The sequence below is a fragment of the Solea solea genome, chromosome 7 (assembly GCF_958295425.1).
Source record: "Solea solea chromosome 7, fSolSol10.1, whole genome shotgun sequence".
Taxonomy (NCBI): Eukaryota; Metazoa; Chordata; class Actinopteri; order Pleuronectiformes; family Soleidae; genus Solea; species Solea solea.
This window is the reverse complement of record NC_081140.1, coordinates 23,858,476-23,883,285: the sequence shown is the minus strand read 5'-3', so window position 1 is coordinate 23,883,285 and position 24,810 is coordinate 23,858,476. Positions and strand designations below refer to the sequence as shown.

The window sequence follows — 24,810 nt, the reverse complement described above, 5'->3', positions numbered from 1 at the left end:
TCTCCTTCTTCTCCCAGACAGACCCTGCCCTTTCCTCTCTGTCGCTTGCTGTGTGTGTGTGTATGCGTTTGTGTGTGTGTGTGTGTGTGTGTGCACTCTGCTGTAAAGGACTGGGACACTGACAATGAGAAGACTTCTCCACAGCCTGCAATGCTGACCCTGCACTCCCTCCTGCTGGGAATTCATGTGAGTACAAAACCACCGGAGCATTCAGACTTGTTTTCTTCTTCTTTTATGGTATCGCATTTCTGCTTTCTCATCCTGTTTGTGCCATGATCAGGAATCCTCAGTCACATACTGTAAGGACTGGCGATGGGGAGCAGATGAATTATTGATTGCCCTGTATCTCACTCAGCTTCTGTGCACGGTGAAGCCTGAGATGAGCTGCACTCACTAATAATAATTTTGCTTCTATGTTAAACCTAAAGTAGAAAAAAAAACCTTTTTTTCAAAGAGCAGCTGTTGCACCAAAACCCTCCTCTGCTGAGGTTTTTTATTGCTTCCTCATCCAGCCTACACACACTTCTCCATTTTAGCTCCCAGCTCCGGCTCTGGCTGCCTCTCTGTAGCAGGTGGGCATCTGCTGCAGTCTGAGGGCTGGGCTCTGTAATCAAGCATTCGTGCTCTTTTGTTTAGAGGATTAGTGATCTTTCATTGGGGTTCTCATCTGAATCTGGATGGTGTGTGTGTGTGTGTGGGGTGAAGGGGGGGGGATATTGAACGTTTTTGGAAGCATGTGAATCAGCATGTTGTTTGCTTGTGTCAGTGTTGTTTGTTGCGTTGTACGAGCAGCGACACAAGCAACACAACTCTGCATCATTTCCCTCACCACTGTGGACAGATGGTCCAGCGTGCTTCTGTCATTGATCGTTTTGGATAGATGACTCATCTTTGTGTAAAACTATCCCAAACATCACATGAGCGGTAATAGTGATGATGATGATGATGATGATGATGCAGTTGGTGGAAATGGTTGGCTGCTTCCTTCCTGCACATGCAGGGTCACAGGAAGGTTGCAAACTGTCTCGGGTGCTAAACTGGAAGCAGGGGTTACATTGTCTGCGTTGATGCTCCAGGGTCTGACGGGGACTCTTTGATGGTCATAGTGCAAGAAGACAGTGCTGCTGTTGATCATAGGGCACAAGGACACAGTATATTTGAGCACATCTTTGTTGTTGTTGAATCAAGTGTCATCAATGGAGCTCAGATTGTCCAGATTTCCCTCTGTGTTCATGCCCAATAGGGCAAATACATATTGATTCATTTGGTTCTTCAAAGTAACTTTGCCCTCCATACTTGCTAGAATGATTTTGTAACCAACGATATTAAATCTTTTTGTTGTATTGTACTTAACTGAACACTTAAAACAGGTCGTGCAAATGTGTTATATGCAAAATAAATAACCTTTGAGTCTTTATAATGAACATTGGCATCATTCATTTGTGATTCCTCTGTGCAAATAAAAAAAAAAATTATTTAAATATCGAAACAATTCACATCTTATAAGATTTCATTCTTGCATCATTAGAGAGTTTTCTCTGAAACTACTGAACTAAAGCCTTCACTTCAAATGTTTTACTCAAATCACCAAATTCCCCGCGTTAGGCAACAGCGATTTAAGTTAAGTGTAAGTTCTAACACTTCTGTTACCGTGGAATAACTTTATTTTGACCATTGATAAAGTACAGAATAAGGTTAAAGATGTGACATTAATTGACACTGAGTCTCATGTGGAGGATAAAGCGGTGGAAGATGAGTGAGTGAAGAACAGTAAACAGTATTTTTCTTCTTTCTTTTCCTTGATAAAAATGATTAAAGGCTCTGTTTTTAGACCAGGACCTCCATTAATGTATGTGTATTGATGAGTATTGATTGCAATCTGCTGGGCTTTCACTCTAAACACTGATCAAAGCTCATCTTCTGTCCTTTAAGACATTTTTATCTGAATCACACTGATTTCATTCATTCATTCAGTCACCAGTCGTGACTTTGTTTGCTTTATTGTTAAATACGCACGACATTATGGATATGATAAATATTAGATGAGACTTTATGAGGCTGCAGAGAAACGTTTCCCAGTGTAAAGGTTGACATCGATAATTTCAGGAAAAAGCATCACAGTGAGAGGACAGAGCGGCGCATGCAGGGCACACTAATGGTGATAGAGTCCTTAAGTTCCTGGAAAGGTTCCTGGAAAGGTTCCTGGATCAAACCCCAGCTCCTTTAAGAGCCGTCAAGTCTCAGTGTGAGCTGCTTAATGAGTGTGAATGGATGAATGACACATACATCGTGTACACTGCAAAGACGTTTTCATGCTTCATAAGAAGCTACAATGCAGCCTATTTGTTGTGACGATGACTTAAAAACTCAGCGTTTAAATGTCATCCTTAATGCAGAAGGTTGTTTAAACAGGATATAAAGATAAAGTTTATTTATTTAAAAATATTATGCCCCAGGCTACAGTTTACTTTTGGCTCTATGAGGATTGTATAAAAACATCCTGACTGCTGAGATTGAAGTCAGAATTCTGAGATTAAAAGTTGACATTTGGCCATAATCCTCTTCAGTAGCCTGGGACATTATTTTTAAAGGTTACAGGACGGGCCTTGTCAGTTAATGTAAGCAGAACTCCCTGTTATTTAAAGCTGCAGTAAGTCACTTTTATGATGTTGATGTTGATTATTCTGCCTCTGTTTGGTCTTCATGGACAGAAATGATGCAACGATAGTTTAACCCTTTACATGCCACATATTGAAATACTTGCAGAAATAATATGAAAAGAACTTTATTTTAACACATTATAGAACATTTTAGAACAGTGTTTTCCAAATCCTGGTCCTCAGGGACCCCTGTCCTGCATGTTTTAGATGTTTCCCTGCTCCAAAACACCTGATTCAGATGAGTGGGTTGTTTGCAGAGCTTCATGACGAGCTGACTCTTTGAATCAGGTGATATTATAAGAATCTGAAAATGGGCTGACTGACTGAGCACTTTTCATGGACGATTCTTTGCATTTTCAGTCACATTTCAACCAGTTTTTGCAGCCACTTTGCTTTACTATTGCAATGTGGATGCTGCCTCCGTGTGTCTTGACATAAAACAAATCACTTCCTGTGTGCAGCACAGCCAGTGTTGCCGGTGGACACCATTTCTAAATACCTCTGTACTGAGATGGAAAGAGAGAGAGTCGTGTGGAGTTTTATCAACACAATGTGACCTCGGATGTGCGGGACATTTGTATATGTTTAAAAGCAAAGCTGCTTTTAAGTGAATCTTGTTGCCATTCAGCACTGATGCAGTAAATCTTGTCCTGTGAGAAATCACGTCTGGTTCATTGTATATTATGAACATTTATTGCCATTTGCATTTTGTCTGAAACTTGCAACCCCCACCAATTCTTCTGTCTAACTGCAGGTCAGCCCGTACGACATGTACAACACATGTGCGTCACCGCACTGTACGTGACACCACACGGTCTCATTTTAGCTCAAACTGCAGGTGTGCGAGCGTCTCAGGCAGCAGCAGCAGCAGCAGCAGCAGCAGCAGCAGCAGCAGCAGCAGCAGCAGCAGCAGCAGCCTGTGCTCTGGTCGTCCTTTAATAAAAAACTGCAGTTCATGTTCCTGCTGCAGAAACACTCACTGCCTGCGTGCCGCATTGTCTTCTGCCAGTCTTTGTGATAGCAGTGGGCTCAGCTCACGTCAGGGTGGGGGGGAAATGGGGGGGGGACGACACACCATTGCCTCCTTTTGTGTCAGCACTGATTAAAAATTCTGCTGACTCGCCCTTGAAGCAGTGTGGTCACTTCTTCTTCTCGTTAAGTTGTCGGATCGTAACAATCCAGAGTCTGCTGTGTCGTCTTGGCGCGGAGTCCATTTCTATGCATGTGCAGCTCTGGTCTGCACGTTTTGTGCACTCGGCGAAACTATACGTACGAACTCTGAATCATGCATTCGTTGCACTTTTGGAAAATAATGTGAGCGTGGAAAGAAAACTGCACTTTCACATGAGTTTCACGTATTATATCCTCCCACTGTTTTTCTCTCATTATCTGAGTCCACTGCTCTGACACAGACTGATGCATTGAGACGGATTCCTTCATTTGATGCAGTGAACTGTAACGGGGGCTTGTTATTTTTGAAGGTTTTCTGCGTTTGCGTGAGCTATAACTGATGAGTCATCACAGGGACCAGGCACCTTTGCAGCCCCTTTAACACAGAAATGTACTTTCAGAGATTTGAGTGTGTGGATTTCTTGTTTTCCTGTGCACACATTATCAGCCTTGTTGTTCCAGAGCAGCATGCGGTCGTTATGAATTGTTATTGCTCGTAGAAATAGAGAAAATGCAATCAGTCGGGTTTTGACCCCCGTCTGACTCGGATGTAATCCGATACAGCTGTGCACTGACGTGTTGATCACAAGTCTCCCATGTGTTCATTAATTATCTGCCTTATGAAAACTACAGACACAAAAACACACTTTGGAGTACATTTAAGTAAATAATACAAGCGGTTAAAGCTCAGGGAGATATTTGCAGCATTGACACGTGACATGTGGAAAGTTATGTCATTATGGTCAGTAATGAATCGCTGTGGTCAACCTCAGAGTGTTTTTCTCAATTTTTCTATCTTTCTCTGACTGAGTTTATTCAGAAACAACGTTAATAATAATAATAATAATAATTATCCTGCACAGGCCAAAGCGTATTTCCCTGTACAGCACATACATCCCTACTGTGAGCACGTCTTTAATCAAATATCTGATGCTTTCTTCAGCATTTATGTCTTAATTTTCCTTATAATCTAACACGAGTGCAGTAAAAACAGATTCTTTTTTGCTTCTTATTCACACACAGGAAGAGGAAGGGAAGACAAAAATACTTTTTTATGGAGTTTGGAGAGCAAACATCCTGGAATCTACCTGCCAGGGAGCATACAGGCAGCTTAAAGGACCAGTTTGTAACTTATCTTTTGCTATTTATCATCTGTCATGATGATATTACATGAACACAGTTAGTTTTTTCAAACATAGAGTTCATATATGTGTGTTGTATATTATTTTATGTCGCAATATTATTATTTTTTTTCAATAATTGATTATAAAGTTGAGCCAAGCACAGTATTATTCTCTTTTCAGCCATGTTTTATTCAAGATTATGTGCCAGTGAGATTTACATTCTTCAGCACTGACACTGAGTGAATAAAAGGAATTAAGTGTGGAAGAAAAACATTAATATTAAAAAAAAAACATCTACTCTCTCAAACCAGGTCTGAAATATTCCAATCAATTAATAGTTTATTATATCAGTTTTCGTGAAATACATATAGTGTATGAACTACACTAATACTCTGGGAATAAAAGGTCACTTTTCATAGACACTTATGTAATAGGGATCCTGAATAATTAAAAACATCTGTGGGTGTGAAGAAGAAGAAGACCATCTATTCAGTCTGACATTTTTTGGGGGTGATTCCATGTGGGAAATTGTTCTTAGCCACAGGATAAAAAATCCCTCATGACATCCACTTATCACGAGCTGAAAAATGTCCTTTATATTGCTGTAAAATGTGAACATAAAACTACAGACACAAGCAGCACATTCAGGGAAAACTGAGCAATGTTTCCAGCTCAGGTTTCTGAAATCAAACTCAAACTGAACGATGCTCAGAGTCTTTGCAGTCCGGTGTTTGAACAGGCGATGGTTGAACGTTGCTTTCAGGTCAAGTTGAGCGAGTACACGGGACGTTTGCTTTAAGTCAGATTTGACTTGATTGGGCGTGATGGTGTGGCTCACCGCGGCCTCAGTAATCCAGGTGGCAGACGGGGCCCTGACCCTGCAGGTGGACATTAAGCCACTTTACTGGAAGGCGAGGCGAGGTGAGAGTGACAAGAGAGAATCTGGCCGAATTCACAAACAGTCACGTTAAGTGGATTTTCTGCAGGCAGATTTACGTACAGTACACTCGACTACAGAGAGAGACACGTCTGCTGCACACTGACTCGGATAATTGTCCTCATCTGTAGGAAGCGCTGATTGTGCATTTCAAAGCCTTGAAGAGGAATTGTGGTCACATGCTGCAACCGTGCATCACAGCACACACTCCAGATTTGAGTCTGTTCTGTCACTGATATTCTTTTGTATATACTGTATGCTATTTCTAGCAGAGCTATTTTTAACATGATGATTATTCCTCTTATTTCTGGACTCAACAGACTGACACAGGTTTTGCTTCATGTGAAGTTGTGTTTTCACCCAGTAAAGCAAATTCATTCTTTGTCTGTTTTCATTTATTTCTTTTTTTTTTGATGAGCACATGCACGGCTAATGAGAGTGGCTGTCAGTGCTGCTTGTAGAGAAAAGATTCCTCTTGTTTCGTGGTGAGGCGAGTGGGAGGAACTGAGCCGAGGAGGGAGCAGGCTGGCTGGGGAGGAAGGGAAGCAAAGGTGGTGGTGGAGGAGGGGGTTGCTGTTGCAGCCATAAAGACAGAGGCCTGCCGGTGGAAAGAGAGGGGAGGAGCCTGAGGACTTTGGCTCCTCAAGCTTCCTCCTGATGTCACTGCTCAGCTGCTGCAGTTCAATGTCCATGTGAAGGGAAGAGGTTTTCTGGGGCAGGGGAGTCAGGCTGTGTGTGTTTACAGTGAAAGGGCCCTGCAGAGTGAGTGTAGGGCAACAATGGGGAGCTGTTTTGTGTGAGAAAATCCCCATCTGCAAGACGTTTGCGTCTGCTGATGCTGTGTGGCATGCAAATCGTGTGTGGACAGTGACGACATGTGGGAGTGGGGTGGTAAACTGTGAAGCAGAGCAGGAATGCCATTGTTAGAGCTCGCCGCTATGTGTTGCAGAGGAGGGACAGCTGCGTCCAAGGCCTGTGAGCTGTGAGACAGGCTCACTCTGACTCAACCTCCCCCCCCTCCCCTTTACATCTCCCCACAGACAGACAGACAGACAGACAGACGGAGTGAGAGACAGACAGGTGGTGCCTGAACTCAGCCAGCTGGGAGTCAAGAGAAGGAACGAGTAGGAATTCAGGGAGTGCCGTTATGAAGCTTCCTGTTTCCTCTCCTTCTTCTCAGTGACAGGGAACCCACCGTTTCATGTCGAGTGGGGACATTCATGTAGATGTCGCTGCTGTGATGACGTGCAGTTGTGTAGATGGAGCCTCAGACATGATATGTACACATGACCCCGCTGGTGGATCAGTGATCAGTGATCAGTGGAGCAAAGATGAGGCGAGGATGAAGAATTGTACAGTCATGGTCATGACTGTGACGCATTAACGGGTAATGTGGTGAGTTGCTATGAGATCATGTGTTTTCCCAGGATGTGCTGTAGATGACGGGTCTCTCCCTCGTTATTTACAGCCGACGTCGTGGAGAATGAACAAAGACTTAAAGCGTGTTCTGCTCTGTTTATAACCATGTTGTTGCCTTAGATATTTTCTCAGCTGCATGAATCCCAGATCTGAACTCTGAACTCTGAGTGATGACTATGGGCGTGCATCTTCACTGTTGTCACAATGTGATTTCTTTACTTTTATGTCAACAAGACTCCTAGATTCAATTCCTTGCTCCATGTCATACTCAATTTCCTTTATTAATCCACAACATGGCCAATGCAAGCAGTCACATGAAAACAATACTCATCATTTCTATGTCTGGTCCAGTTTCTGTTTTTAAGATGCATCACAATGTTGTACTTCATGTAGTAGATAATTCACTTTACATATGATTGTTTGATTCACACCTCTTGAAAAATGTTTTTCTGGTTCTTCTATTCAATAATGACATAAGGAGAAATGGCAGTAAAATAGTCGGAAATGTTATGTTATTCCCGAATTAATCATAAAGTTGTAATTTATATTTACAACATGAGCAGCATATAAAATACATTTTATAAAACAATTATGATATGATGTAATGTTATGTAACAGAAGTACAGAAATTAAATTCAACAATTCATAGGTTGTTATTTTTTCAAACACTCATATTCAAAGTTAATGATCTACTACGTGAAATATAATCACTGGTTTAAATTGACACTTGACGATGAACATTGTCCACTGACCACGTTAAAGCAGCACATCTGTGTCTTTAGGGTTCATGTTATCCTCCGTGTGCTTATCTACAATATGACAGCTGTACGACGTCGTAAAGGCACGATGAGATGAGATAATCTGTGCTTGACCCAGTGATACAGTTTCACGCAACTGCAGGAAGTCGAGTATGAGGTCGAAATATTGAACGAAACATGACGCATGAAACAAGTGCTTTCGTCAACAGCGCCGGTGACAGCACAGACTTGTTGGCTCCTGCACTGTCTGAGATTCTGGGATCTGCCCCGTGGTAATAATCACAAATGTGATGTATTAATTCTTTCCCCCCCTTCTGTTTTAGCTCAAGTTTAAAACTTTACAAGTCAAACAGCTTCTGGCTCTTCCCTCAGACACAGGGAGGGAATGCATGAAATACCAACACATAGAGCTTTTATAATGCTATGACTCATGTCTTCCTCGTGTTCATACTGAGGATAAGCAAATACGCCCTCCTGAACCAGTTTGAATGCTGCTTCCTTAAGGCTTTCTTGACCTTTGTCCTGTTTCTCCTGTGTGTGTCTGCAGGGTAAGTGTTCCCCGTGCTGCCTTTGAATGTCCGTCACCATGGCTAAACGTGAGAGCGGCAGTGCCAGCCCTGTGGTCAGGCAGATAGACAAGCAGTTCCTGGTCTGCAGCATCTGTTTGGACCATTATCACAACCCCAAGGTCCTTCCCTGCCTGCACACCTTCTGCGAGAAGTAAGTTCACTGATCATTCATCCATTCGTTCACTGTCAATCCACAGCTGGCCTAGTGTGAAAGGCGGGGTACACCCTGGACAGGTCGCCAGTCCATCGCTTTATTTGCACATAACATTCAAAACAGTGCAGTTCCCAGTAAGATTTATTGAATTTGATTTGAATTTAAACTTATAAAATATAAATTGGCTCGAAAAAAAGTATGCAAACCATTTAAAATGTCCTGGTTGTCTTACCAGCGTTAATGAAGTCATTAGTTTAGGGGTTCACTCTCTTTTTCCATCAGCATCGTGAATGTTTAATGAGTTTCCAAGTATTTGTGTGTATTATATGCCGAAGCACACATTGTGTTGTTTGTTCATACTTGCGACTTTAATGAAGATCAAATCACATTTTTGGACAAATTCATGCAGAAAACCAGGGAATCCCAAAGAGTTCAGATATTTTGATGAGTGAAATACAATGAAATAGAAATGACAGAACACTTTCTCACTTAAACAACAAAATAACAGCAACTCCTTCTCCAAGTATAAGGACATGGGGTGAAATAAGGACATTTTCAAGTCCCTCCCCCCTTTTTTTCTTTCATTCTAAGCTCTAATAGTCAAAGCTAAGCCTTAAAACCAACAAATAAAAACAGAAAAAGGCAAAAACAAATGTCAAAAGTCCCATTGAATCAAGCTGTGTTATTCCAGTTCACCATTTTGTTCATATCTGCCCAGAAATGTGTTTTATAGATCTATAGATTTTTCTGAGGCTGTGCAGTTGTTTAATATATTAACTCCTGATGTTGTGACGCAGTTAAGTTTGTTTTTCTTCTTCTTACTAATGGCTGTTGGTTTTTAACTCTGTGCATCATTTGAATAGATTTATAGTCAATCAGATCCTTAAATGTTAGTATTTTTACTTTGATGAAGAGTGGGTTTGAGGTTTTTACTGGGTCTGTGATCTGTGTGTGTGCTTCCCAGCATTTCCACACTTTCACTGGGAAACCAAGCACAGATAAAAGACCCCAGATCCTGGTCTTTATTTAGACGGTCTGTAAATGCATCCCTGCCAAAGTTATGTTTAATGACCTAAATTCACACCCCTTTCAGCAGCTATTCTCTTACCGCTGTTGCTTCCACGTGATGTAAGACACCGACCAACTGAACTTGGCTGCAAGAAAACAGACAGCGCTGTTAATGACACAGCACTGTTGGCAGCAGGAACTCATTTCCACAGCTTTGATTTGCAGTCGCTTAAATAATTCGGTTGCTCTGCTGTGCCCGAGTCTAGGCAAATCTAAAAGACAGGTTTAGTGTTTTTCTTTATTACGCTTATAGGAGGGGGTGCGATTGGTGAAATCTCTCATTTATTTGTGTTTACATCTCATCTCTCTCGTCTGCAGGTGTTTACAGAACTACATCCCGCCCCAGTCCTTGACGCTGTCTTGCCCGGTATGCAGACAGACCTCCATCTTGCCTGAGAAGGGCGTGGCAGCCCTGCAGAACAACTTCTTCATCACAAACCTAATGGAGGTGTTGCAGAGAGACCCCGAGTGCAGCCGACCGGAGGCCTGCAACGTTCTCGAGTCGGCCAGTGCAGCTACAGCCTGTCAGCCCCTCTCCTGCCCCAACCACGAGGGCAAGGTATGTTTACACGCGAGGACCAAAGTTATTACACTGTATTTATACTGTGTAATGTGCACAATTCAGCAAAGATCAGCTCATGAAAACACTGTGCATGTTTCCTGTTGTGCTCTTGCTCCACTGCACCACCTGCAGGTGATGGAGTTCTACTGCGAGTCCTGTGAAACAGCCATGTGTCTGGAGTGCACAGAGGGAGAACACAGGGAACATGTGACGGTTCCTCTGAGGGATGTGCTAGAACAGCACAAGTCTGCGCTGAAGAACCAGCTGGACACTGTGCGCAACAGGTACTGTTGTCATTGGCTTTGATCCATGAAGGATTATTATTATTATTATTATTGTTATTATTATTATTCTGAGATGTAGTGATGCTAATTTAGAGTCTTATCCTGTGTTCAGACTACCTCAGTTGACGGCTGCCATTGAGCTGGTGAACGAAATCTCCAAGCAGCTTTCAGAGAGGAAAAATGACGCCGTGTCTGAAATCAGCAGCACTTTTGATGAGCTGGAGAAAGCTTTACACCAACGCAAGACAGCGCTCATTAATGAAGTAGAAAACATCTGTGGCACCAAGCAGAAGGTAAGAAGTCTGTGTGATGTTTATATTTTTATTGTAGAGACAAAAGATGTTGCTTTAATTGTCCATGATTTCATACACGCAGTTAAATACCTTAGTGTTTTAATGGATTTTGACTTTAGTTGTAAGCCACATTGAAAACAACTACAGGATCAGCATTTTATCACCTTAAACAGAGGTCTCAAACTTGCGGCCCGCGGGCCACACGCGACGCTCAGATTGGTTTCACGCAGCCCGTCACTGAGTTATTCCTGTATGTTTTTGTTTGTAATATATTCCTTTTGCGTCATAAATGGATTTTATCAGGAACTTTATATCATTCTGAATCAAAACAAATACTTTTATTTTGAAAATTCTGTGAAATATTGTATATTGTATTTCATTGTTTATCTTACGGCTGGGGGTTTTTCATAATTGACTTTTTTATCTGTTTGCACTTTGTACCGCAATTTTGCATGAAAGGTGTTTTGTTATCTGAACATAACACAATAAAATTAAATTGGATTGATTGACTTGTGAGTTGATAAAACAAGATTGGAACAAATTAAATCTTGCTTTTTTCTCTAGTAAAATTATTTACAGCAAAGATACTTCTCAATGGAACAATCAGGGACCAACATCTTTGAGTTTTAAGTCCTTAAGTCTTCTTAAATCCCTTAGTGGAGCTGACAAACCTTCATTTCTAAACTATTCAAACAAATCTGATCTCATAATTTCAACATTATCATCTGTATTGTTGTTAAATGTCTCTGTTAAGCACCATAAATCGACCTTTATCTCTTTGTCTTTCGTCTTCAGGTGCTCCAAACCCAGCTGACATCTTTGCTTCAGGGTAAAGAAAACATCCAAAGCAGCTGTAACTTCACAGAACAGGCGCTGAGCCACGGCAGCGCCACTGAAGTCCTGCTGGTCCAGAAGCAGATGAGCGAGCGGGTCAGCGCTCTGGCCCGGCACACCTTTCCCGAGCATCCTCACGAAAATGGACATCTGGAATGCCAGGTAGAGACGGATGGGCTGCGGCGCTCCATCCAGAACCTGGGTGTGCTGATCACGACCGGGGCTGTGGGCCACACCAGCGTCGCCACAGGTGAAGGCCTGCGACACGCACTGGTCGGCCAACACACCACTGTCACCGTCACCACTAAAGACAAGGATGGAGAACTGGTGAAGAGCGGCAACGCCGCCCTCAGGGCTGAGATCGTGGCCGCGGATGGAGTGTGCACCGAGGCGGAGGTGGCGGACAACAAAAATGGCACCTACGAGGTTGGATATACCGTCCGCTCAGAGGGAGAACACGCCTTCTCTTTGCTGCTGTATGAACAGCCCGTGAGGGGGAGTCCATTCCGCCTGCGTGCAGTCAAACCGTCAGACGTCCTGCAGTCGCCGGACGACGTGAAGAGGAGAGTGAAGTCGCCGAGTGGAGGGGGAGGTCACGTTCGGCAGAAGGCCGTCCGCAGACCCTCCAGCATGTACAGCACCACCAAGAAAAAGGAAAACCCAATAGAGGATGAGCTGATCTACAGAGTGGGTGTGTGAATAACTGTTCTACTTCTACTATTAATGATGGAAACTAAGGGTGATGCTTTTCACTTAAACTGATGTTTAAGTGTAACTGCTAATGAAGAGAATTCACTTTTAGAAACATTTTATGGTCCAGAATGTTTTCCAATTACTTTCCAAAATACGTGATACGCCCCTGTTCCGGGTAAAGGCATTTCATGGTTTATGTATATCATCACAAATCAAAACAGTTTTAGTCAGTGGCTTGTTGGTACCATGTTGGTATTCACATTATTCTCTTTCTTTCTACCATAAACTTGCTGCTCCTCATCCAATTTCACCATGATGTCCTCGCTTTCGTGTGGAACTGTGGAAAAATGTTCCGTTCAGTGTTTTTCAAGTGTCTGAGTCTGACTGTAAGAAATTCAATTCAGTGCAATTTCAGTCGGACTCACATGTTTTCATGCATTTTTAAAGTTTTAATTGGACTAACACAGTTATTCAGCTTTTCTAACATATAAACGTTCTGATATTTCCATGCTGGATGCCAGTACTGATGGCAGTCAGATGCAATTTTCTTTTTTTTACAAAATTGCACTCATGTATTTTGCTATTTTCTTAATTTTTCTTAATCTCAAATTAAGTCCACATAGCTCACATAATCACTGCATTCCTCACCTAGATTCTGGCCAACAAGCCTCCTTTTACATCCTGAGTGAAGCATTTAGGTCATATTTAGGACGTTTTCATCATAATATAAATTGTAGGAGTTCCTTTTTTCCAATATTTCATACAGTGATTTTTACCAGAATCAGATTGATACAGATACTGGATATCAGAATTAATCATAATGTCTCGTTGATACGACAGGAACAAGAGGGCGAGATAAAGGAGAATTTACTAACTTGCAAGGCATCTCCACCTCCAGTAATGGACGCATTGTTGTGGCAGACAGCAACAACCAGTGCATACAGGTCAGTGTCCTCTGTCCTTCTCAGCAGGAAAGAAACATTTAAATGGCTTGAATTAAGAAGTGATTGAATTTCTTCTGTTTTAGGTGTTTTCAAACGATGGTCAGTTTAAAATGAGGTTTGGGGTCAGGGGTCGGTCACCGGGGCAGCTGCAGCGCCCCACAGGGGTCACGGTGGACATGAACGGCGACATCATCGTCGCCGACTACGACAACAGATGGATCAGCATCTTCTCCTCGGACGGAAAGTTCAAGGTGAGCGAAAAATCCTCATAGAAATCGTTAAATCATATAAATAAATGAAGTGAATGACCAAACTGTTCTTTGTCACAGAGCAAAATAGGAGCCGGGAGACTGATGGGACCAAAAGGCGTGGCCGTGGATAAGAATGGACACATCATCACAGCCGACAACAAGGCCTGCTGCGTCTTCATCTTCCAGTCAAACGGGAAATTGGTGACCAAGTTTGGAGCCAGAGGGACGTCCGACAGACACTTCGCAGGTACCGCGTCAAACTGCAGTCACCTACAGGGCACAGTTTTATCACTAACTGTAGGTAAACACTGGGATTCTCAACAAAGGACACTTTCAGAGCAAGTTATCGGGCCAGATTTACGGATTTGTTTAATGTTTCATACTTTATCTTCATTTGTAAAAAAAAAAAAACATGTATATATATATTAATCTGCATGTCCTTTATTTTAGCTCAGGGGTCTCAAACTACCCTCTTTGTATATTATAATCCGTCCTCTAAAATATTTGTATTCTAATTTAATTGATTATATTTAAATTGCTGACATATGCAATTTTATTTAAAGGGGGAAAAAAAATAGTATTTACAATGTAAAAAGAATATAGTGTGAATTATGGTGAAGTAGGTGAAACTAAAAATGAGGACGGCTTTTGTTTGCATTGTCCTTGTTATTCAGTTCAGTTCAAATAGATTCAAAAAACTTTATTCGTCCCCCAGGGGGGCAACGCAAACGCACATAGGGGTAGTTTTCAACAAACACAAAACTAGTCGAAGGAAGCTGGTGAGTCAGAAATTTAAATAGAATACAATCACTATATTCCGGCAGTATTTACATAAGGTGCAAAGAGTTTGAGATATGAGGCCGATCTTATTTATATCCGTGTAGCAGCAAGAAGGAAGCGTAGAAATATTCTGGCAGTATACATAAGGTGCACCATGAGGTATAGGTGCAATATCACAAATTAAGAACACCTATAGTGAACGAAAAGTCTGGAATTGTTCTTGTGCACTGCCAGAATGCTGTGGTTGTTCAGGGTTAAGTCTCCTAAAGCCTGGAAAAGTTTATTTATCATTTGGAATGTATGTTCTACATTAAATCAATTACTTCATGATATATAGTTTTAAAATATTTCACAAATACAGTCACATTTTTTAGTAAATATGGTCACATTGGGGGGAAAAGTGAAGTTAAAATGTATTATTTGTGCTGTTTTGTAGTAAGTTATAAAGATGTCAAGTTTGAGACCCCTGGTTTATCTATGACATGCATGCACTGATGTTTATGTAATTATGGAAATGATTCTTCATGATTGCATTGATAATCCTCGACTGTAATGATAAAGAAGCTCCCAACCATCATGGTTTTTTAAGACCTGCATGTAAAATACACCGTATGATGGTTGTGCTCCTGCCTTTGCCTCCGGTCAAACCTCCGCCTCATTTCTCACCTGAAACCTTTTCTTTTCTTTTAGAAAAAAGTGGTGCAAACATTGCACTGGAACAAAAGCTTAGTAAATCTGGCCCTGTTTTCAGTAAGTAATGACGTCACCGTGAGTGTGAACTCTGAGAGTTCATGTTTGTCCGTTTCCATGTTGATGCTTCCGCTCTGTCATGTCTCACGTTTTGTCCCACGTCAGCTCTCAGAGTCTCTTTGTGAACACTGTGTGTTTTTTTTGTTGTTTTTTTCAACTTCCAAAAATAGTGTTGCACTTCCTCTCATACGTTTTAAAATCAGTGGATGACACATTTTGTTTTTTCCCCCCTTTTCCTTCTCTTGTTTCCTCTGCTGTTTCCAGGTCCTCACTTTGTGGCTGTAAATAACAAAAATGAAATAGTGGTAACAGACTTCCATAACCATTCAGTGAAGGTAAAGTATCTACATTCTTTACTGTTGCTGTAAAATAATTTGTAGTTGAACAAACTTTGAGGTTTTTTTCCCAGCAGATTGTAATGTTGCCGTTTTCCTGTGTAATGTGTGCAGGTGTACAATGCTGACGGGGAGTTCCTGTTTAAATTCGGCTCCCATGGAGAGGGGAACGGGCAGTTCAACGCCCCGACAGGCGTAGCTGTGGACGCCAATGGAAACATCATCGTTGCCGACTGGGGCAACAGCCGGATCCAGGTTAGCTCCAGGAAACAGCTGAATCTTTAAGCCTGACACTCACTTAAAAGGGGGCCATTTGTAAAACCTACAGTTTGCATTGTTAATGCAATACAGACAAGGAGCTGCACCCACTCAGTGTTCATGTACAAACACAGTTTTATCTTTATAAAGATCAGACATATGTGAATAGAACTATATTGTACAAGAGAGGGGGAAGAAAGAAAGAGAGAAAAAGAGATCTTGACTGAAAGACTGTCCAGAAGAAACATGTGCACATATTACACACATTCCCTTGTTTTTAGTAGTGAGGTAATAAGGCTTTTTAGGTTCATATTTATAGTAGTTTTCTAGTCTTAAGTTTCTTGCCCAAGGACACATTGGCATTTAGACGAGCTGGGGATCAAACCTAGAATCTTTTGGTTGAAAGACAACCCACTCCACCACTGAACCACCACGGCCATATTCTTTTGTACAGCACAAAAAGGCCTTAGTGAAGTCACTGTTTCATTTTAACATGTTTCTTTTACCCCTTATGACAAACCATGGTCATTTTATGACTTAATGACTTAAGTAATTAATGACTTAATGACTTAAGCTCCTCTGCACTTTGTGTCACCAACTAGGTGTTCGACAGCTCAGGCTCCTTCCTGTCCTACATCAACACGACAGCGGACCCGCTCTACGGCCCGCAAGGCCTGGCCCTGACGTCCGACGGTCACGTGGCAGTGGCCGACTCTGGGAACCACTGCTTCAAGGTCTACCGCTACCTGCAGTAGAAGCACTGACGGCGACACAACCAATGTAATCCACGGGGTGCGATGACCTTTCCAGTACAGCCGGTTTTTGTTTTATTTTTTTTGTTTTTTGTTTTTTTTTTTTAAATGTGCACATCAGCTGATCTACCGGATATTATAAAGTGACTGAGTTTCCTCTTTACCGCGTGTATTCAAGGTTGATTATGAAGTTGGATGATGTAGCGTCAGACATGAAGTTAAGGACTGGTTTGACAGAACATGTGTTGAAGGTCTTATTATTATCATTATTATTGTTAATAATAAAAATAATAATAATAATAATAAGAAGAAGAAACCCCCCACCCAGACAGTAAAGGAGATGGAAGTATTTAATAATGAGCCATAACTTGTCCAAATGCATGAAGTTTTCTTTTTATGCCTTTTATCGCCTAGGCAACGACACCGCATACGCATCAGTTGCTTCTCGAATGAACTAGTTAACGCTTACAGTAAAAACAAACAGCAGTGTGCTTCTTTAGCAAAGAAATGTAAAATCTGTCATTTAAGGGCAAATGTCATCATCATCTTCATCATCATCACCATCCGCGCATTGATTTGCTGTATGTACTGTATATACATAAATGTATATTGTGTATATTAGATCACTGGGTATGTGTGTGCTATGATTTTCAAACACAGTAAAGATTCAGAAGAGCAGCAGCGGTCAAGGACTCCGGGATTTTAAACGTGTTTGGCAGCTGTTTAACAAGAAAAAAACAAATACCGACGACGTTAAGTGTGCTTTTGAAAAACCTGCATACAGCACATGCTAAAAAAAAGAAGAAAAGTGTCATATTTATTGCTAATGTAAGCAGCACAATACTAATTTGTGTTAATATGTGTTGTTTTAAACGGGGGGGGGGAAGCAAAATGAAAAAAAAAAAGCTAATTTATTTGATTTTATACACTAGTTCAGCATTTACAAATTATTTTTCTAAAGTGATGTGCTTTTGTTTCTCTTCTTCTTTTCAGTTTTATTCCAGTCCCTTGAAGGGAATTTTTACCTTAAAGCAGAATTCAGTTTCCCACACACACACACACATCAGGAACATTTAGATCCATGTTTATGTACACACGCAGCAGATCTTCTCCAAAAGCTATTTTGCAATGCTTTTAATATTTAGAAAAGCTTTGTTGTTTGAAGTTGCTAATGCATCCAAAATATGAAATATGACACATCTCAGGAAATCCAGCCAAATTAGATCAACGCCATATCAGTCAGTACAACTTTAAATACTTATTTTGTGGGAGATATTTGGAGACTTTTTGTGAGAAAACTGTTGATTTCCACAAATACAAGATTGGAGACATTTTGGGATGGAATTTGAATTCTGTTTTTTGATTTTCTTGTTTGTTCATTTCGCTTTCACCTATTACAGAAATGTTACTTTATTAGAGGACGTTTGCCAGCAGAGTCACCAATGGTTTTGTGTCACTTGCCTATGATTAGTTTATGTTCCCAAACGACTGCTCGATAGGAGTTTTCACCTGCAGTACATAAAAGCCATGACCTGTGTCAGTAGAGCTGGGTTTTTTTTGCTCTTGCTCCCCCCAGTGTTCATTCTATGTAAAGTCATCATAAACCCTGGTGCCAGAGCAAAACAGGCCAGGTGTGTGTGAGAGAGGAGCAACTTCCTGGTTTGATATACTGTAATTACCAATAAAACTGTGCTAAAAACACCTGAACACCAGACTCTCTGTGCTCCGGGATATAAGCTGCTCTCAGCAGTGAGGTCAACCAGGAAGCTGCTTCTCTTCATTTCACCTGCTCTGATGTTTGACTTGTTGCCAAACAGAAGCCCCGGACATCTTTTAAGAGTCAAGAGGCCCCGCCCCCCCCCCCCCCCCGACTTTTTGTGAGACGAGTCTGAAGCATTTTAACCTTACGCCGTTTGATCGTGTCACACCACATGCAAACAATCTTGTTTTCTCTAATATGCACTGGTAATAAAAGCACATGGTTTACTCGTGTTGTTGCTCTTTCAGAGGGTCTGATTTTTCCTTACATAAGGAAATGAAGAGTAAACTAGATCATATGAGTTTAGATTTACAGGTTCACTGAAGGATTAAGATAAAGAGTTCAATGTTAAATTAAATTAATCCTTTTGTGCCGCAGGTGCGCCCGTGGTAAATTGCCATGGGAATGATACACAACTCCTTATATGGACATCCTGGGGCTGTGTGTTTATAGGTCACACATTCAGGCTTTAAAATTATTATTTACATCTGTTATTTCATGTGTGAACAAAAATAAATGAATACAAGGAGAAAGATATATAGAAATATGTGAAACATACCATATAGCTGTAGCTGCAGAAGACAATTACTGTAGATACAACTGACCAAATTTCAAATGAAATGAGTTAAAATAGAACACTGGAGAATGGAAAATGGAATCTCCAGAGCAACAAAACAAGTTGATTACTTTCTCATCAATTAAGCAAAGGAAAAATCAGGTGGTGGAGGAGGGTTTATTGGCAGAAATTGACTTAATTGTTTATTATTATTGTATAATGGCTTAAAAAAAGGTTTTTGTAGCCTTAGAATAAACCTGTGAACTTTGGACAAGGGCCCTGATGCACAGTCTGCCATCTTGTGCTACCGTGTTTCTACACATTGCAAAAAAGGCCTCTAAAAAAAACAAGAAAATATAACCAAAACCAACCAAAAATGACATGTAATAACCACTATTAGGGGAAAATGACTTGTTTCAAGCTATACTATCTGCCAGTGCAGCAAGAAAATGGCACTTCTTAAGTTTTCTTGAAACAAGTCAAATTAAAAAAGTCCAAAAAATAAATACACTGAATTCAAGTCAATTACACTAGTACATATTTTCATTTTTTGCAGTGCAGCAACCTGAACAGACTCACTCTAAGCAGATTCTTAAATAAAAAGACTCTTTTTGGCACATGAAAGTCACGGCAGTTCCCCGATGCTTTTGGGAAATGGAGTGTGAGCCTTTGTTTAATATAATCTGCAGTTTAATGATCCTGAGGTGATCAATGACAGCAGTATTTAAGTATAATCGTATTTATGCCCTTGTGGATCAATGATCTGTGTATGTCAATGTCAATTAACATGTGTAATAGTTCACAGCTGTAGGATTCACAAAGGAAGAAAAACAAGATGATTTTCTTGAAAAAATTATTTATTTGCAGACCATGTTGTGCTTCTGGTCTATGTTACAAATACTTACAGCACATACAGCATGTATTCTTTAACAATAACCATTCCCAAAACATCCAAATGGTATATTTATAGGTAATACATAAGTAAATATATATACACATGTGCATAAAAAGCTCAAAATGCACTCAAAGCATCAGAGTGGGAGGGAAAAAGAACCACAGTACATTGATACAGTGTTGAACCTAAATCAGCAAGCATAATTGTGCACTGAAATAAAAAAAAAATAAAAATCATATCGGGGTAAACGTTTCATGAAGGTGTGATATCACAGGTTGCATAGAATTGGTTTCGATTTGAAAATAAAATTGCAAATAAACGCAACATTAAACAAAACGTAGTGACATGTCTCTTATGCGATAGTGTGAGGTAATCAGATTTTATGGCAATCCGGTGCCTGGATCTGAAAAACAAACAAACAAACAAAAGCAGCAAACACTGACACATACAAAGTCTGTACGGTGTTTTACTGTGACCAACGTCAAAGTAACAAACGAGGTTTGACAGCGACTGGTTCAAATCAGAATTGAAGAAGTATTTGTGTTTAGATATTTGTTTAAAATAACAAGAGAATAGAAAAATAAATAAAATACTAATAAACCAGGGAGAAAGACAGTGATTGAGGCTGAAAATTTAATTCCCTTTTAGTGAAATTAATTAAGAATGTGTTTCCATATAAACTACTGTATTCCCTCTCAAGAGTGAAAGTAATTCTTATTGAAATAACATGATCTGGAATCACCATTTCATTGCAGACCAGCTGTCTCAACAGTCACATTGATACCATAATATGGTCGTTTTTTTATTTGATTTAGTGGTAGTTTTAAGGTTTCAAAAACTGAATATCAGGGGGGACTTAAACGGATGGATTCTGATTTGAAATGGGACGTACGTATTGGTGGAAACACAGCAGGTCAGACTCACTTTTCACAACCGTTTTTTTTCTTTTCTTACAATTTAAAACAATCTCAAAAATACAAAAAGTAAATGCATGCACAAAACATGAACAAAGACATATTTAAGCAAGTGGAGGAAAATAAAAATAAAAAAAAAAGAGAAAAATCATTGGAGTCTGATGTCAGGCTGATCACACAGGACAAACAGAAAACAACAGACGTCCCGTGAGTTCTTAGGCACACACTGAATTTAAGGACGAAGAAAAGACAGGTTTGGCGCCAGTGTACGTGACGTAGCAACAGTGTTTGAATGCAGCAAATCAAAAAAAAACGTACAAGCCTGCTGTCGATAACTACAGCATCCGAAACATCCGACTTCTCTTGACCTATTGGGTTCAAGTTCACAGGCGTCTCCTGTAGCACCTTTGGAAACACAACACATGTATTTTTTTTGTTTTTTTTGGATCAAGTGGCATCGAAAAGCAAAATCAATAAGTGGGTGATGACGACTTGACAAGTGCCTTGAAACAGCTACTAACACAATGTGTTAGTTTCCAGACCAGTGCCCGGCCGCGAGAGTCATCCCGTAGTTCAAGTAGATTTTCTGAAAAGAAGCAAAAGCTCTTGTAATCTGTGTTGCTTCACGCACACCAACACACGCACACACACACACACACACACACAATCTTCCATTTTTTGACAGAACGTGAGGCACTTGCAAAAAAAAAAGGAAAAAAAAGAAGAAGAAAGAATATTAAGTGAAACACTCTTCAGTCTTCAGTCCGGTGTGTTAAACCTCAGAGCTGTCACTGTTACTGAGGCCGTGTGTCATCATGGGCTCCGCGCTGCTGGACGTCTTGGGCACGTCCTTCTTGCCGCGCTTGGACCGGACCAACAGCGCCACCACGATGCCGATGAGAACCGTGAGGAGCAGACTGACGAAGACGCCGATCATCAGCACCAGCCTGTCGTCGCCGTCGTCTCTCTGGTTGACCTCGTGCGGGACGAGTCCTTTAGTGACGATTTCCCTCTCCGGGCTCGTCCGCCGCTGGCTGCTGCGGTCCAGCGCGATGTGCAGGATGTTTGTGCCACGGTTGTTATTCACGCCGATCTCCTCGATGAGCTCCGGCACGGCGCTGCTTGATCTCTGGGTGCGACGGTGAGTCTTTGGAAGGTGGTTTGTGGGCTGGCTCAGCGCGTGGTACTCCAGGCTCCTCTTCCCTATGCCGCGGTTGGCGTTGTCCCGTGATCGGACAGTGTAGATGGTGTGAATGTACCATTCTCTCCCTGTAGACACCTGGAAAGAGAGACAGTGGAGTCTTCTTTAAAATAAATATGGATTTACGGGTCATTTTTAAGGCCTTAAAGTTCCTTTTACTTTATTTTCTCCACCTAAAGTGTGTCTAAAACAGAATTTATCATCTTCTCACATGTTCGATTCTCTGCAGTTTCAGGAGTGAATTCTGCTGCTCTTACTGGTGCACAGTAACCACTGAGAGCCTTAGGTTCATTTATTAAGTCAATTACAGAGTCTTAGTTGTCGTGTTCAATATTTTGTAGACTAGAAAGAAACAGTGGTCTTTTTTGAAAAAATATGTTTTTAAGTTTAGTTTAATACTCGAGCTAAAGTACAGATTTTAACAACCTCACAAAAAACTACTCAATTACCGTAAGAAGGGGAATGAAAAAAATGCTCCTCTATTAAAATATTGCCAGGGCTACAGACACCAGATTATTTTTTTCAGAGGAGCATTTATTTATTTATGGATGTCAGGATTATTTCAACAAATAAGATAAAAAGGAGCTTTAGAAACAAATTGCAGAGCTTTAAACGTGTGTATACTGACACACGTTTTAAGAAAAAGACTACAATGATCCTGCCATCGGGTGCATTACCAGGGCCAGATCATATGTTCACATGCTTTCCAGTTTCCATGGTTTCTCATGAGACTGCAGAAAGTGACATTTCAGAGTCTTTTCTTTCTCTTCCAGCAGAAAAAAATAAAATGTCAGTGGAGAATGTGTTTAAAGGTCACTCTCGCTGTGTCTCTACTGTACAGTACACCACATCTTCAGCTTCATCTTTTCACTTGCCGTCCACGTATAGAAAAGATATACAACAACAACAACAAGTGTTCACATTTTTCTGAAGCGAGGCTGAAAACACACACAAACTCAAGCCCATTCATGAGTCGTGGATTTGTGAAACGTGAGAATGTGGACCGATAAAAGCGTGTGTACCGAATAATGTTTGTGGTATTTGGCCTTTATACAAACCTGGAAGAGAGCTGAGGAATCCATGCTGAAACCGTCAGCGCCCGGTTGTCTCACCAGAGCTAAAGCACCGGGGTCGTCCACAGCCAGGCGTGCATTAAACGCCACACTGCCAAAAGACCGGGCCTGGGTGTCTGGTTGGGCTTTGTCCTTGAGTCAGAGAGAGGAAAACACAAGGTAAAAAAAAAAAACAACCCAGTGACCTCTAAATGAAACACAAAACAAACACAACATCATTCATAAAATACTTTGTTTCTTACAATGATCTTGAATCTGTACAGTAGTGACGGAGCATCGGCCAAACAGCCAAACTCAAAGTTGCTGGGGTTGTACTTGGGGACGTATCCGTCAGCGCCGGTGCACAGGAACACTTTCTCTATGTTACAGATAAAGGAGTCGCCCAGGTTCTGCACCGGATCCACCATCACACGGCCGTAAATCATATCACCTGTGTGAAGAAAAAAATATACATGTCAACCTTCTGTAATATAAAGAACAGCATTCAGAGACAAGTCTTCTACCTTCACATGAACGACGAGGACTTCTTAAAGATTGCTAAGAGCTTGTCACACAACAAAATGAAAATTCAGGCTCTTCTAATGAGCTTGTTTTGGGCAAAAGGCATGAAAGTGGTCGAGATGACCTTTCATGGAGGCCTCATTATCCTTTCACTTTCATCCGGTTGAGTCAGGAGATAATGGCATTTCTGCTCAACAGCAACATTTCTTTTTTTTTGATCAGCAGCGAGGCCTGAGGTACGAGGAGCTAATTAATAAAATACACCGAAACAGCCATTAATTGTCTTCCGGTTACCCCATGTTTTTGCTTTATCTTAAAACATTTACTTATCTATAAGTTATAATTTAAAGACATATGTTGGCATTTAATTGAATCAGTTGAGCCTCACCCGGTGAGAAGGCAGTGTCGCTCTCCTGCCCGAAGCCCATGGAGCCGTCTGAGAGCCAGAGTGTGTGTTTGGAGAGTAAGATCATCTGCGTGTTCAGACTAAACTCGGCAGCCACGGGGTCGCTGACCTGCAAGCAGTCAGACGTACACAAATCATCGTGAGAGACATACACACACAAAAAACAAGTCTAGTGGAAGTCATTATCGGCCGAAACTGACTCAATAGTTGAGAGAAGCTGGATGAAATAAAAGTGTGAGATATGTGTCCGTGTGAAGCCTCTTCCACACTAAAAACAGTGGGTTTACTCAGGATCTTTAAACCCAGTTTAACCCACTGAGAGAAGGCAATTAACTTCAATGTCAGTGGTTGAATTGTGATGTCAAAACAGAAACAAGTGTTATGACCCTGGGTCATGTGTCAGGAGTAAAAGCAACAACAGCATGGAGCTGGATTTTAGACTTTTACCTCAGTCCATCTTTCAGTTGATCGGAGTCTTGAAATAATACAAATAATGAGTGCGGTCCCTAGATTTAAAAACTAAGAAACTGCCAGAACATAATATTGTTATTTGTGTCACTAGAAGAAATGAGTTTTTTCCACTGGGGCCTGCGTTCCCAACAATACTGATGCCATTTGACTCTGATGATAAACATCCATGAAAACTTTAAAAAAAAAACTTTGTGAAAAGTGACCTGCTGAAAGCGTATATCCAGGTCAAAGGTTAGCGGCTCTCTCGGATTGCACACAGGCGGGATGGTGTACTCCAGGCTGGGAGGGGACGTACACGGGATCAGCTTTACTGTGTATGTGCCAGAGTAGTCGCGCACCTGTGAGGGAACATGCCATTCAGTGCATATCAGGTGTGATAAAAACAAAAGAAAAAAAAACAAAAAACACAACACAAAGAACTAAACAACAAAGATTTTCT

General features: G+C 41.1%; 2 protein-coding genes across 4 annotated transcripts in view; one reads left to right on the top strand and one right to left on the bottom strand.

Moving 5' to 3' along the window:
• On the top strand, window positions 1–18,581 carry LOC131462800 (tripartite motif-containing protein 3-like). Of its 3 annotated transcripts, none has more exons than XM_058634327.1 (13): window positions 1–186; window positions 8,616–8,788; window positions 10,178–10,418; window positions 10,554–10,705; window positions 10,818–10,998; window positions 11,794–12,523; window positions 13,366–13,469; window positions 13,553–13,720; window positions 13,799–13,967; window positions 15,191–15,250; window positions 15,515–15,585; window positions 15,700–15,840; window positions 16,446–18,581. In XM_058634327.1, exons 2-13 carry the CDS (start codon window positions 8,643–8,645, stop codon window positions 16,596–16,598), a joined length of 2,316 nt encoding a protein of 771 aa, XP_058490310.1. In that variant the 5' UTR covers window positions 1–186; window positions 8,616–8,642; the 3' UTR covers window positions 16,599–18,581. The 3 variants fall into 3 exon arrangements, with proteins under 3 accessions (XP_058490310.1, XP_058490312.1, XP_058490311.1); XM_058634328.1 differs by lacking the exon at window positions 1–186 and adding an exon at window positions 7,057–7,286; XM_058634329.1 differs by lacking the exon at window positions 15,191–15,250.
• Window positions 18,582–19,749: 1,168 nt separating this feature from the next.
• Window positions 19,750–24,810, bottom strand: part of frem2b (FRAS1 related extracellular matrix 2b) — a 68,885-nt gene continuing 63,824 nt past the window's right edge. Inside the window, exons 20-24 of the mRNA XM_058633825.1 lie at window positions 24,575–24,709; window positions 23,883–24,009; window positions 23,236–23,423; window positions 22,979–23,125; window positions 19,750–21,998 (exon numbers count right to left, since the gene is read on the bottom strand). Of these exons, the coding sequence (XP_058489808.1) occupies window positions 21,492–21,998; window positions 22,979–23,125; window positions 23,236–23,423; window positions 23,883–24,009; window positions 24,575–24,709 (1,104 nt within the window). The 3' untranslated portion in view covers window positions 19,750–21,491. The remainder of the gene's footprint in view (window positions 21,999–22,978; window positions 23,126–23,235; window positions 23,424–23,882; window positions 24,010–24,574; window positions 24,710–24,810) is intronic.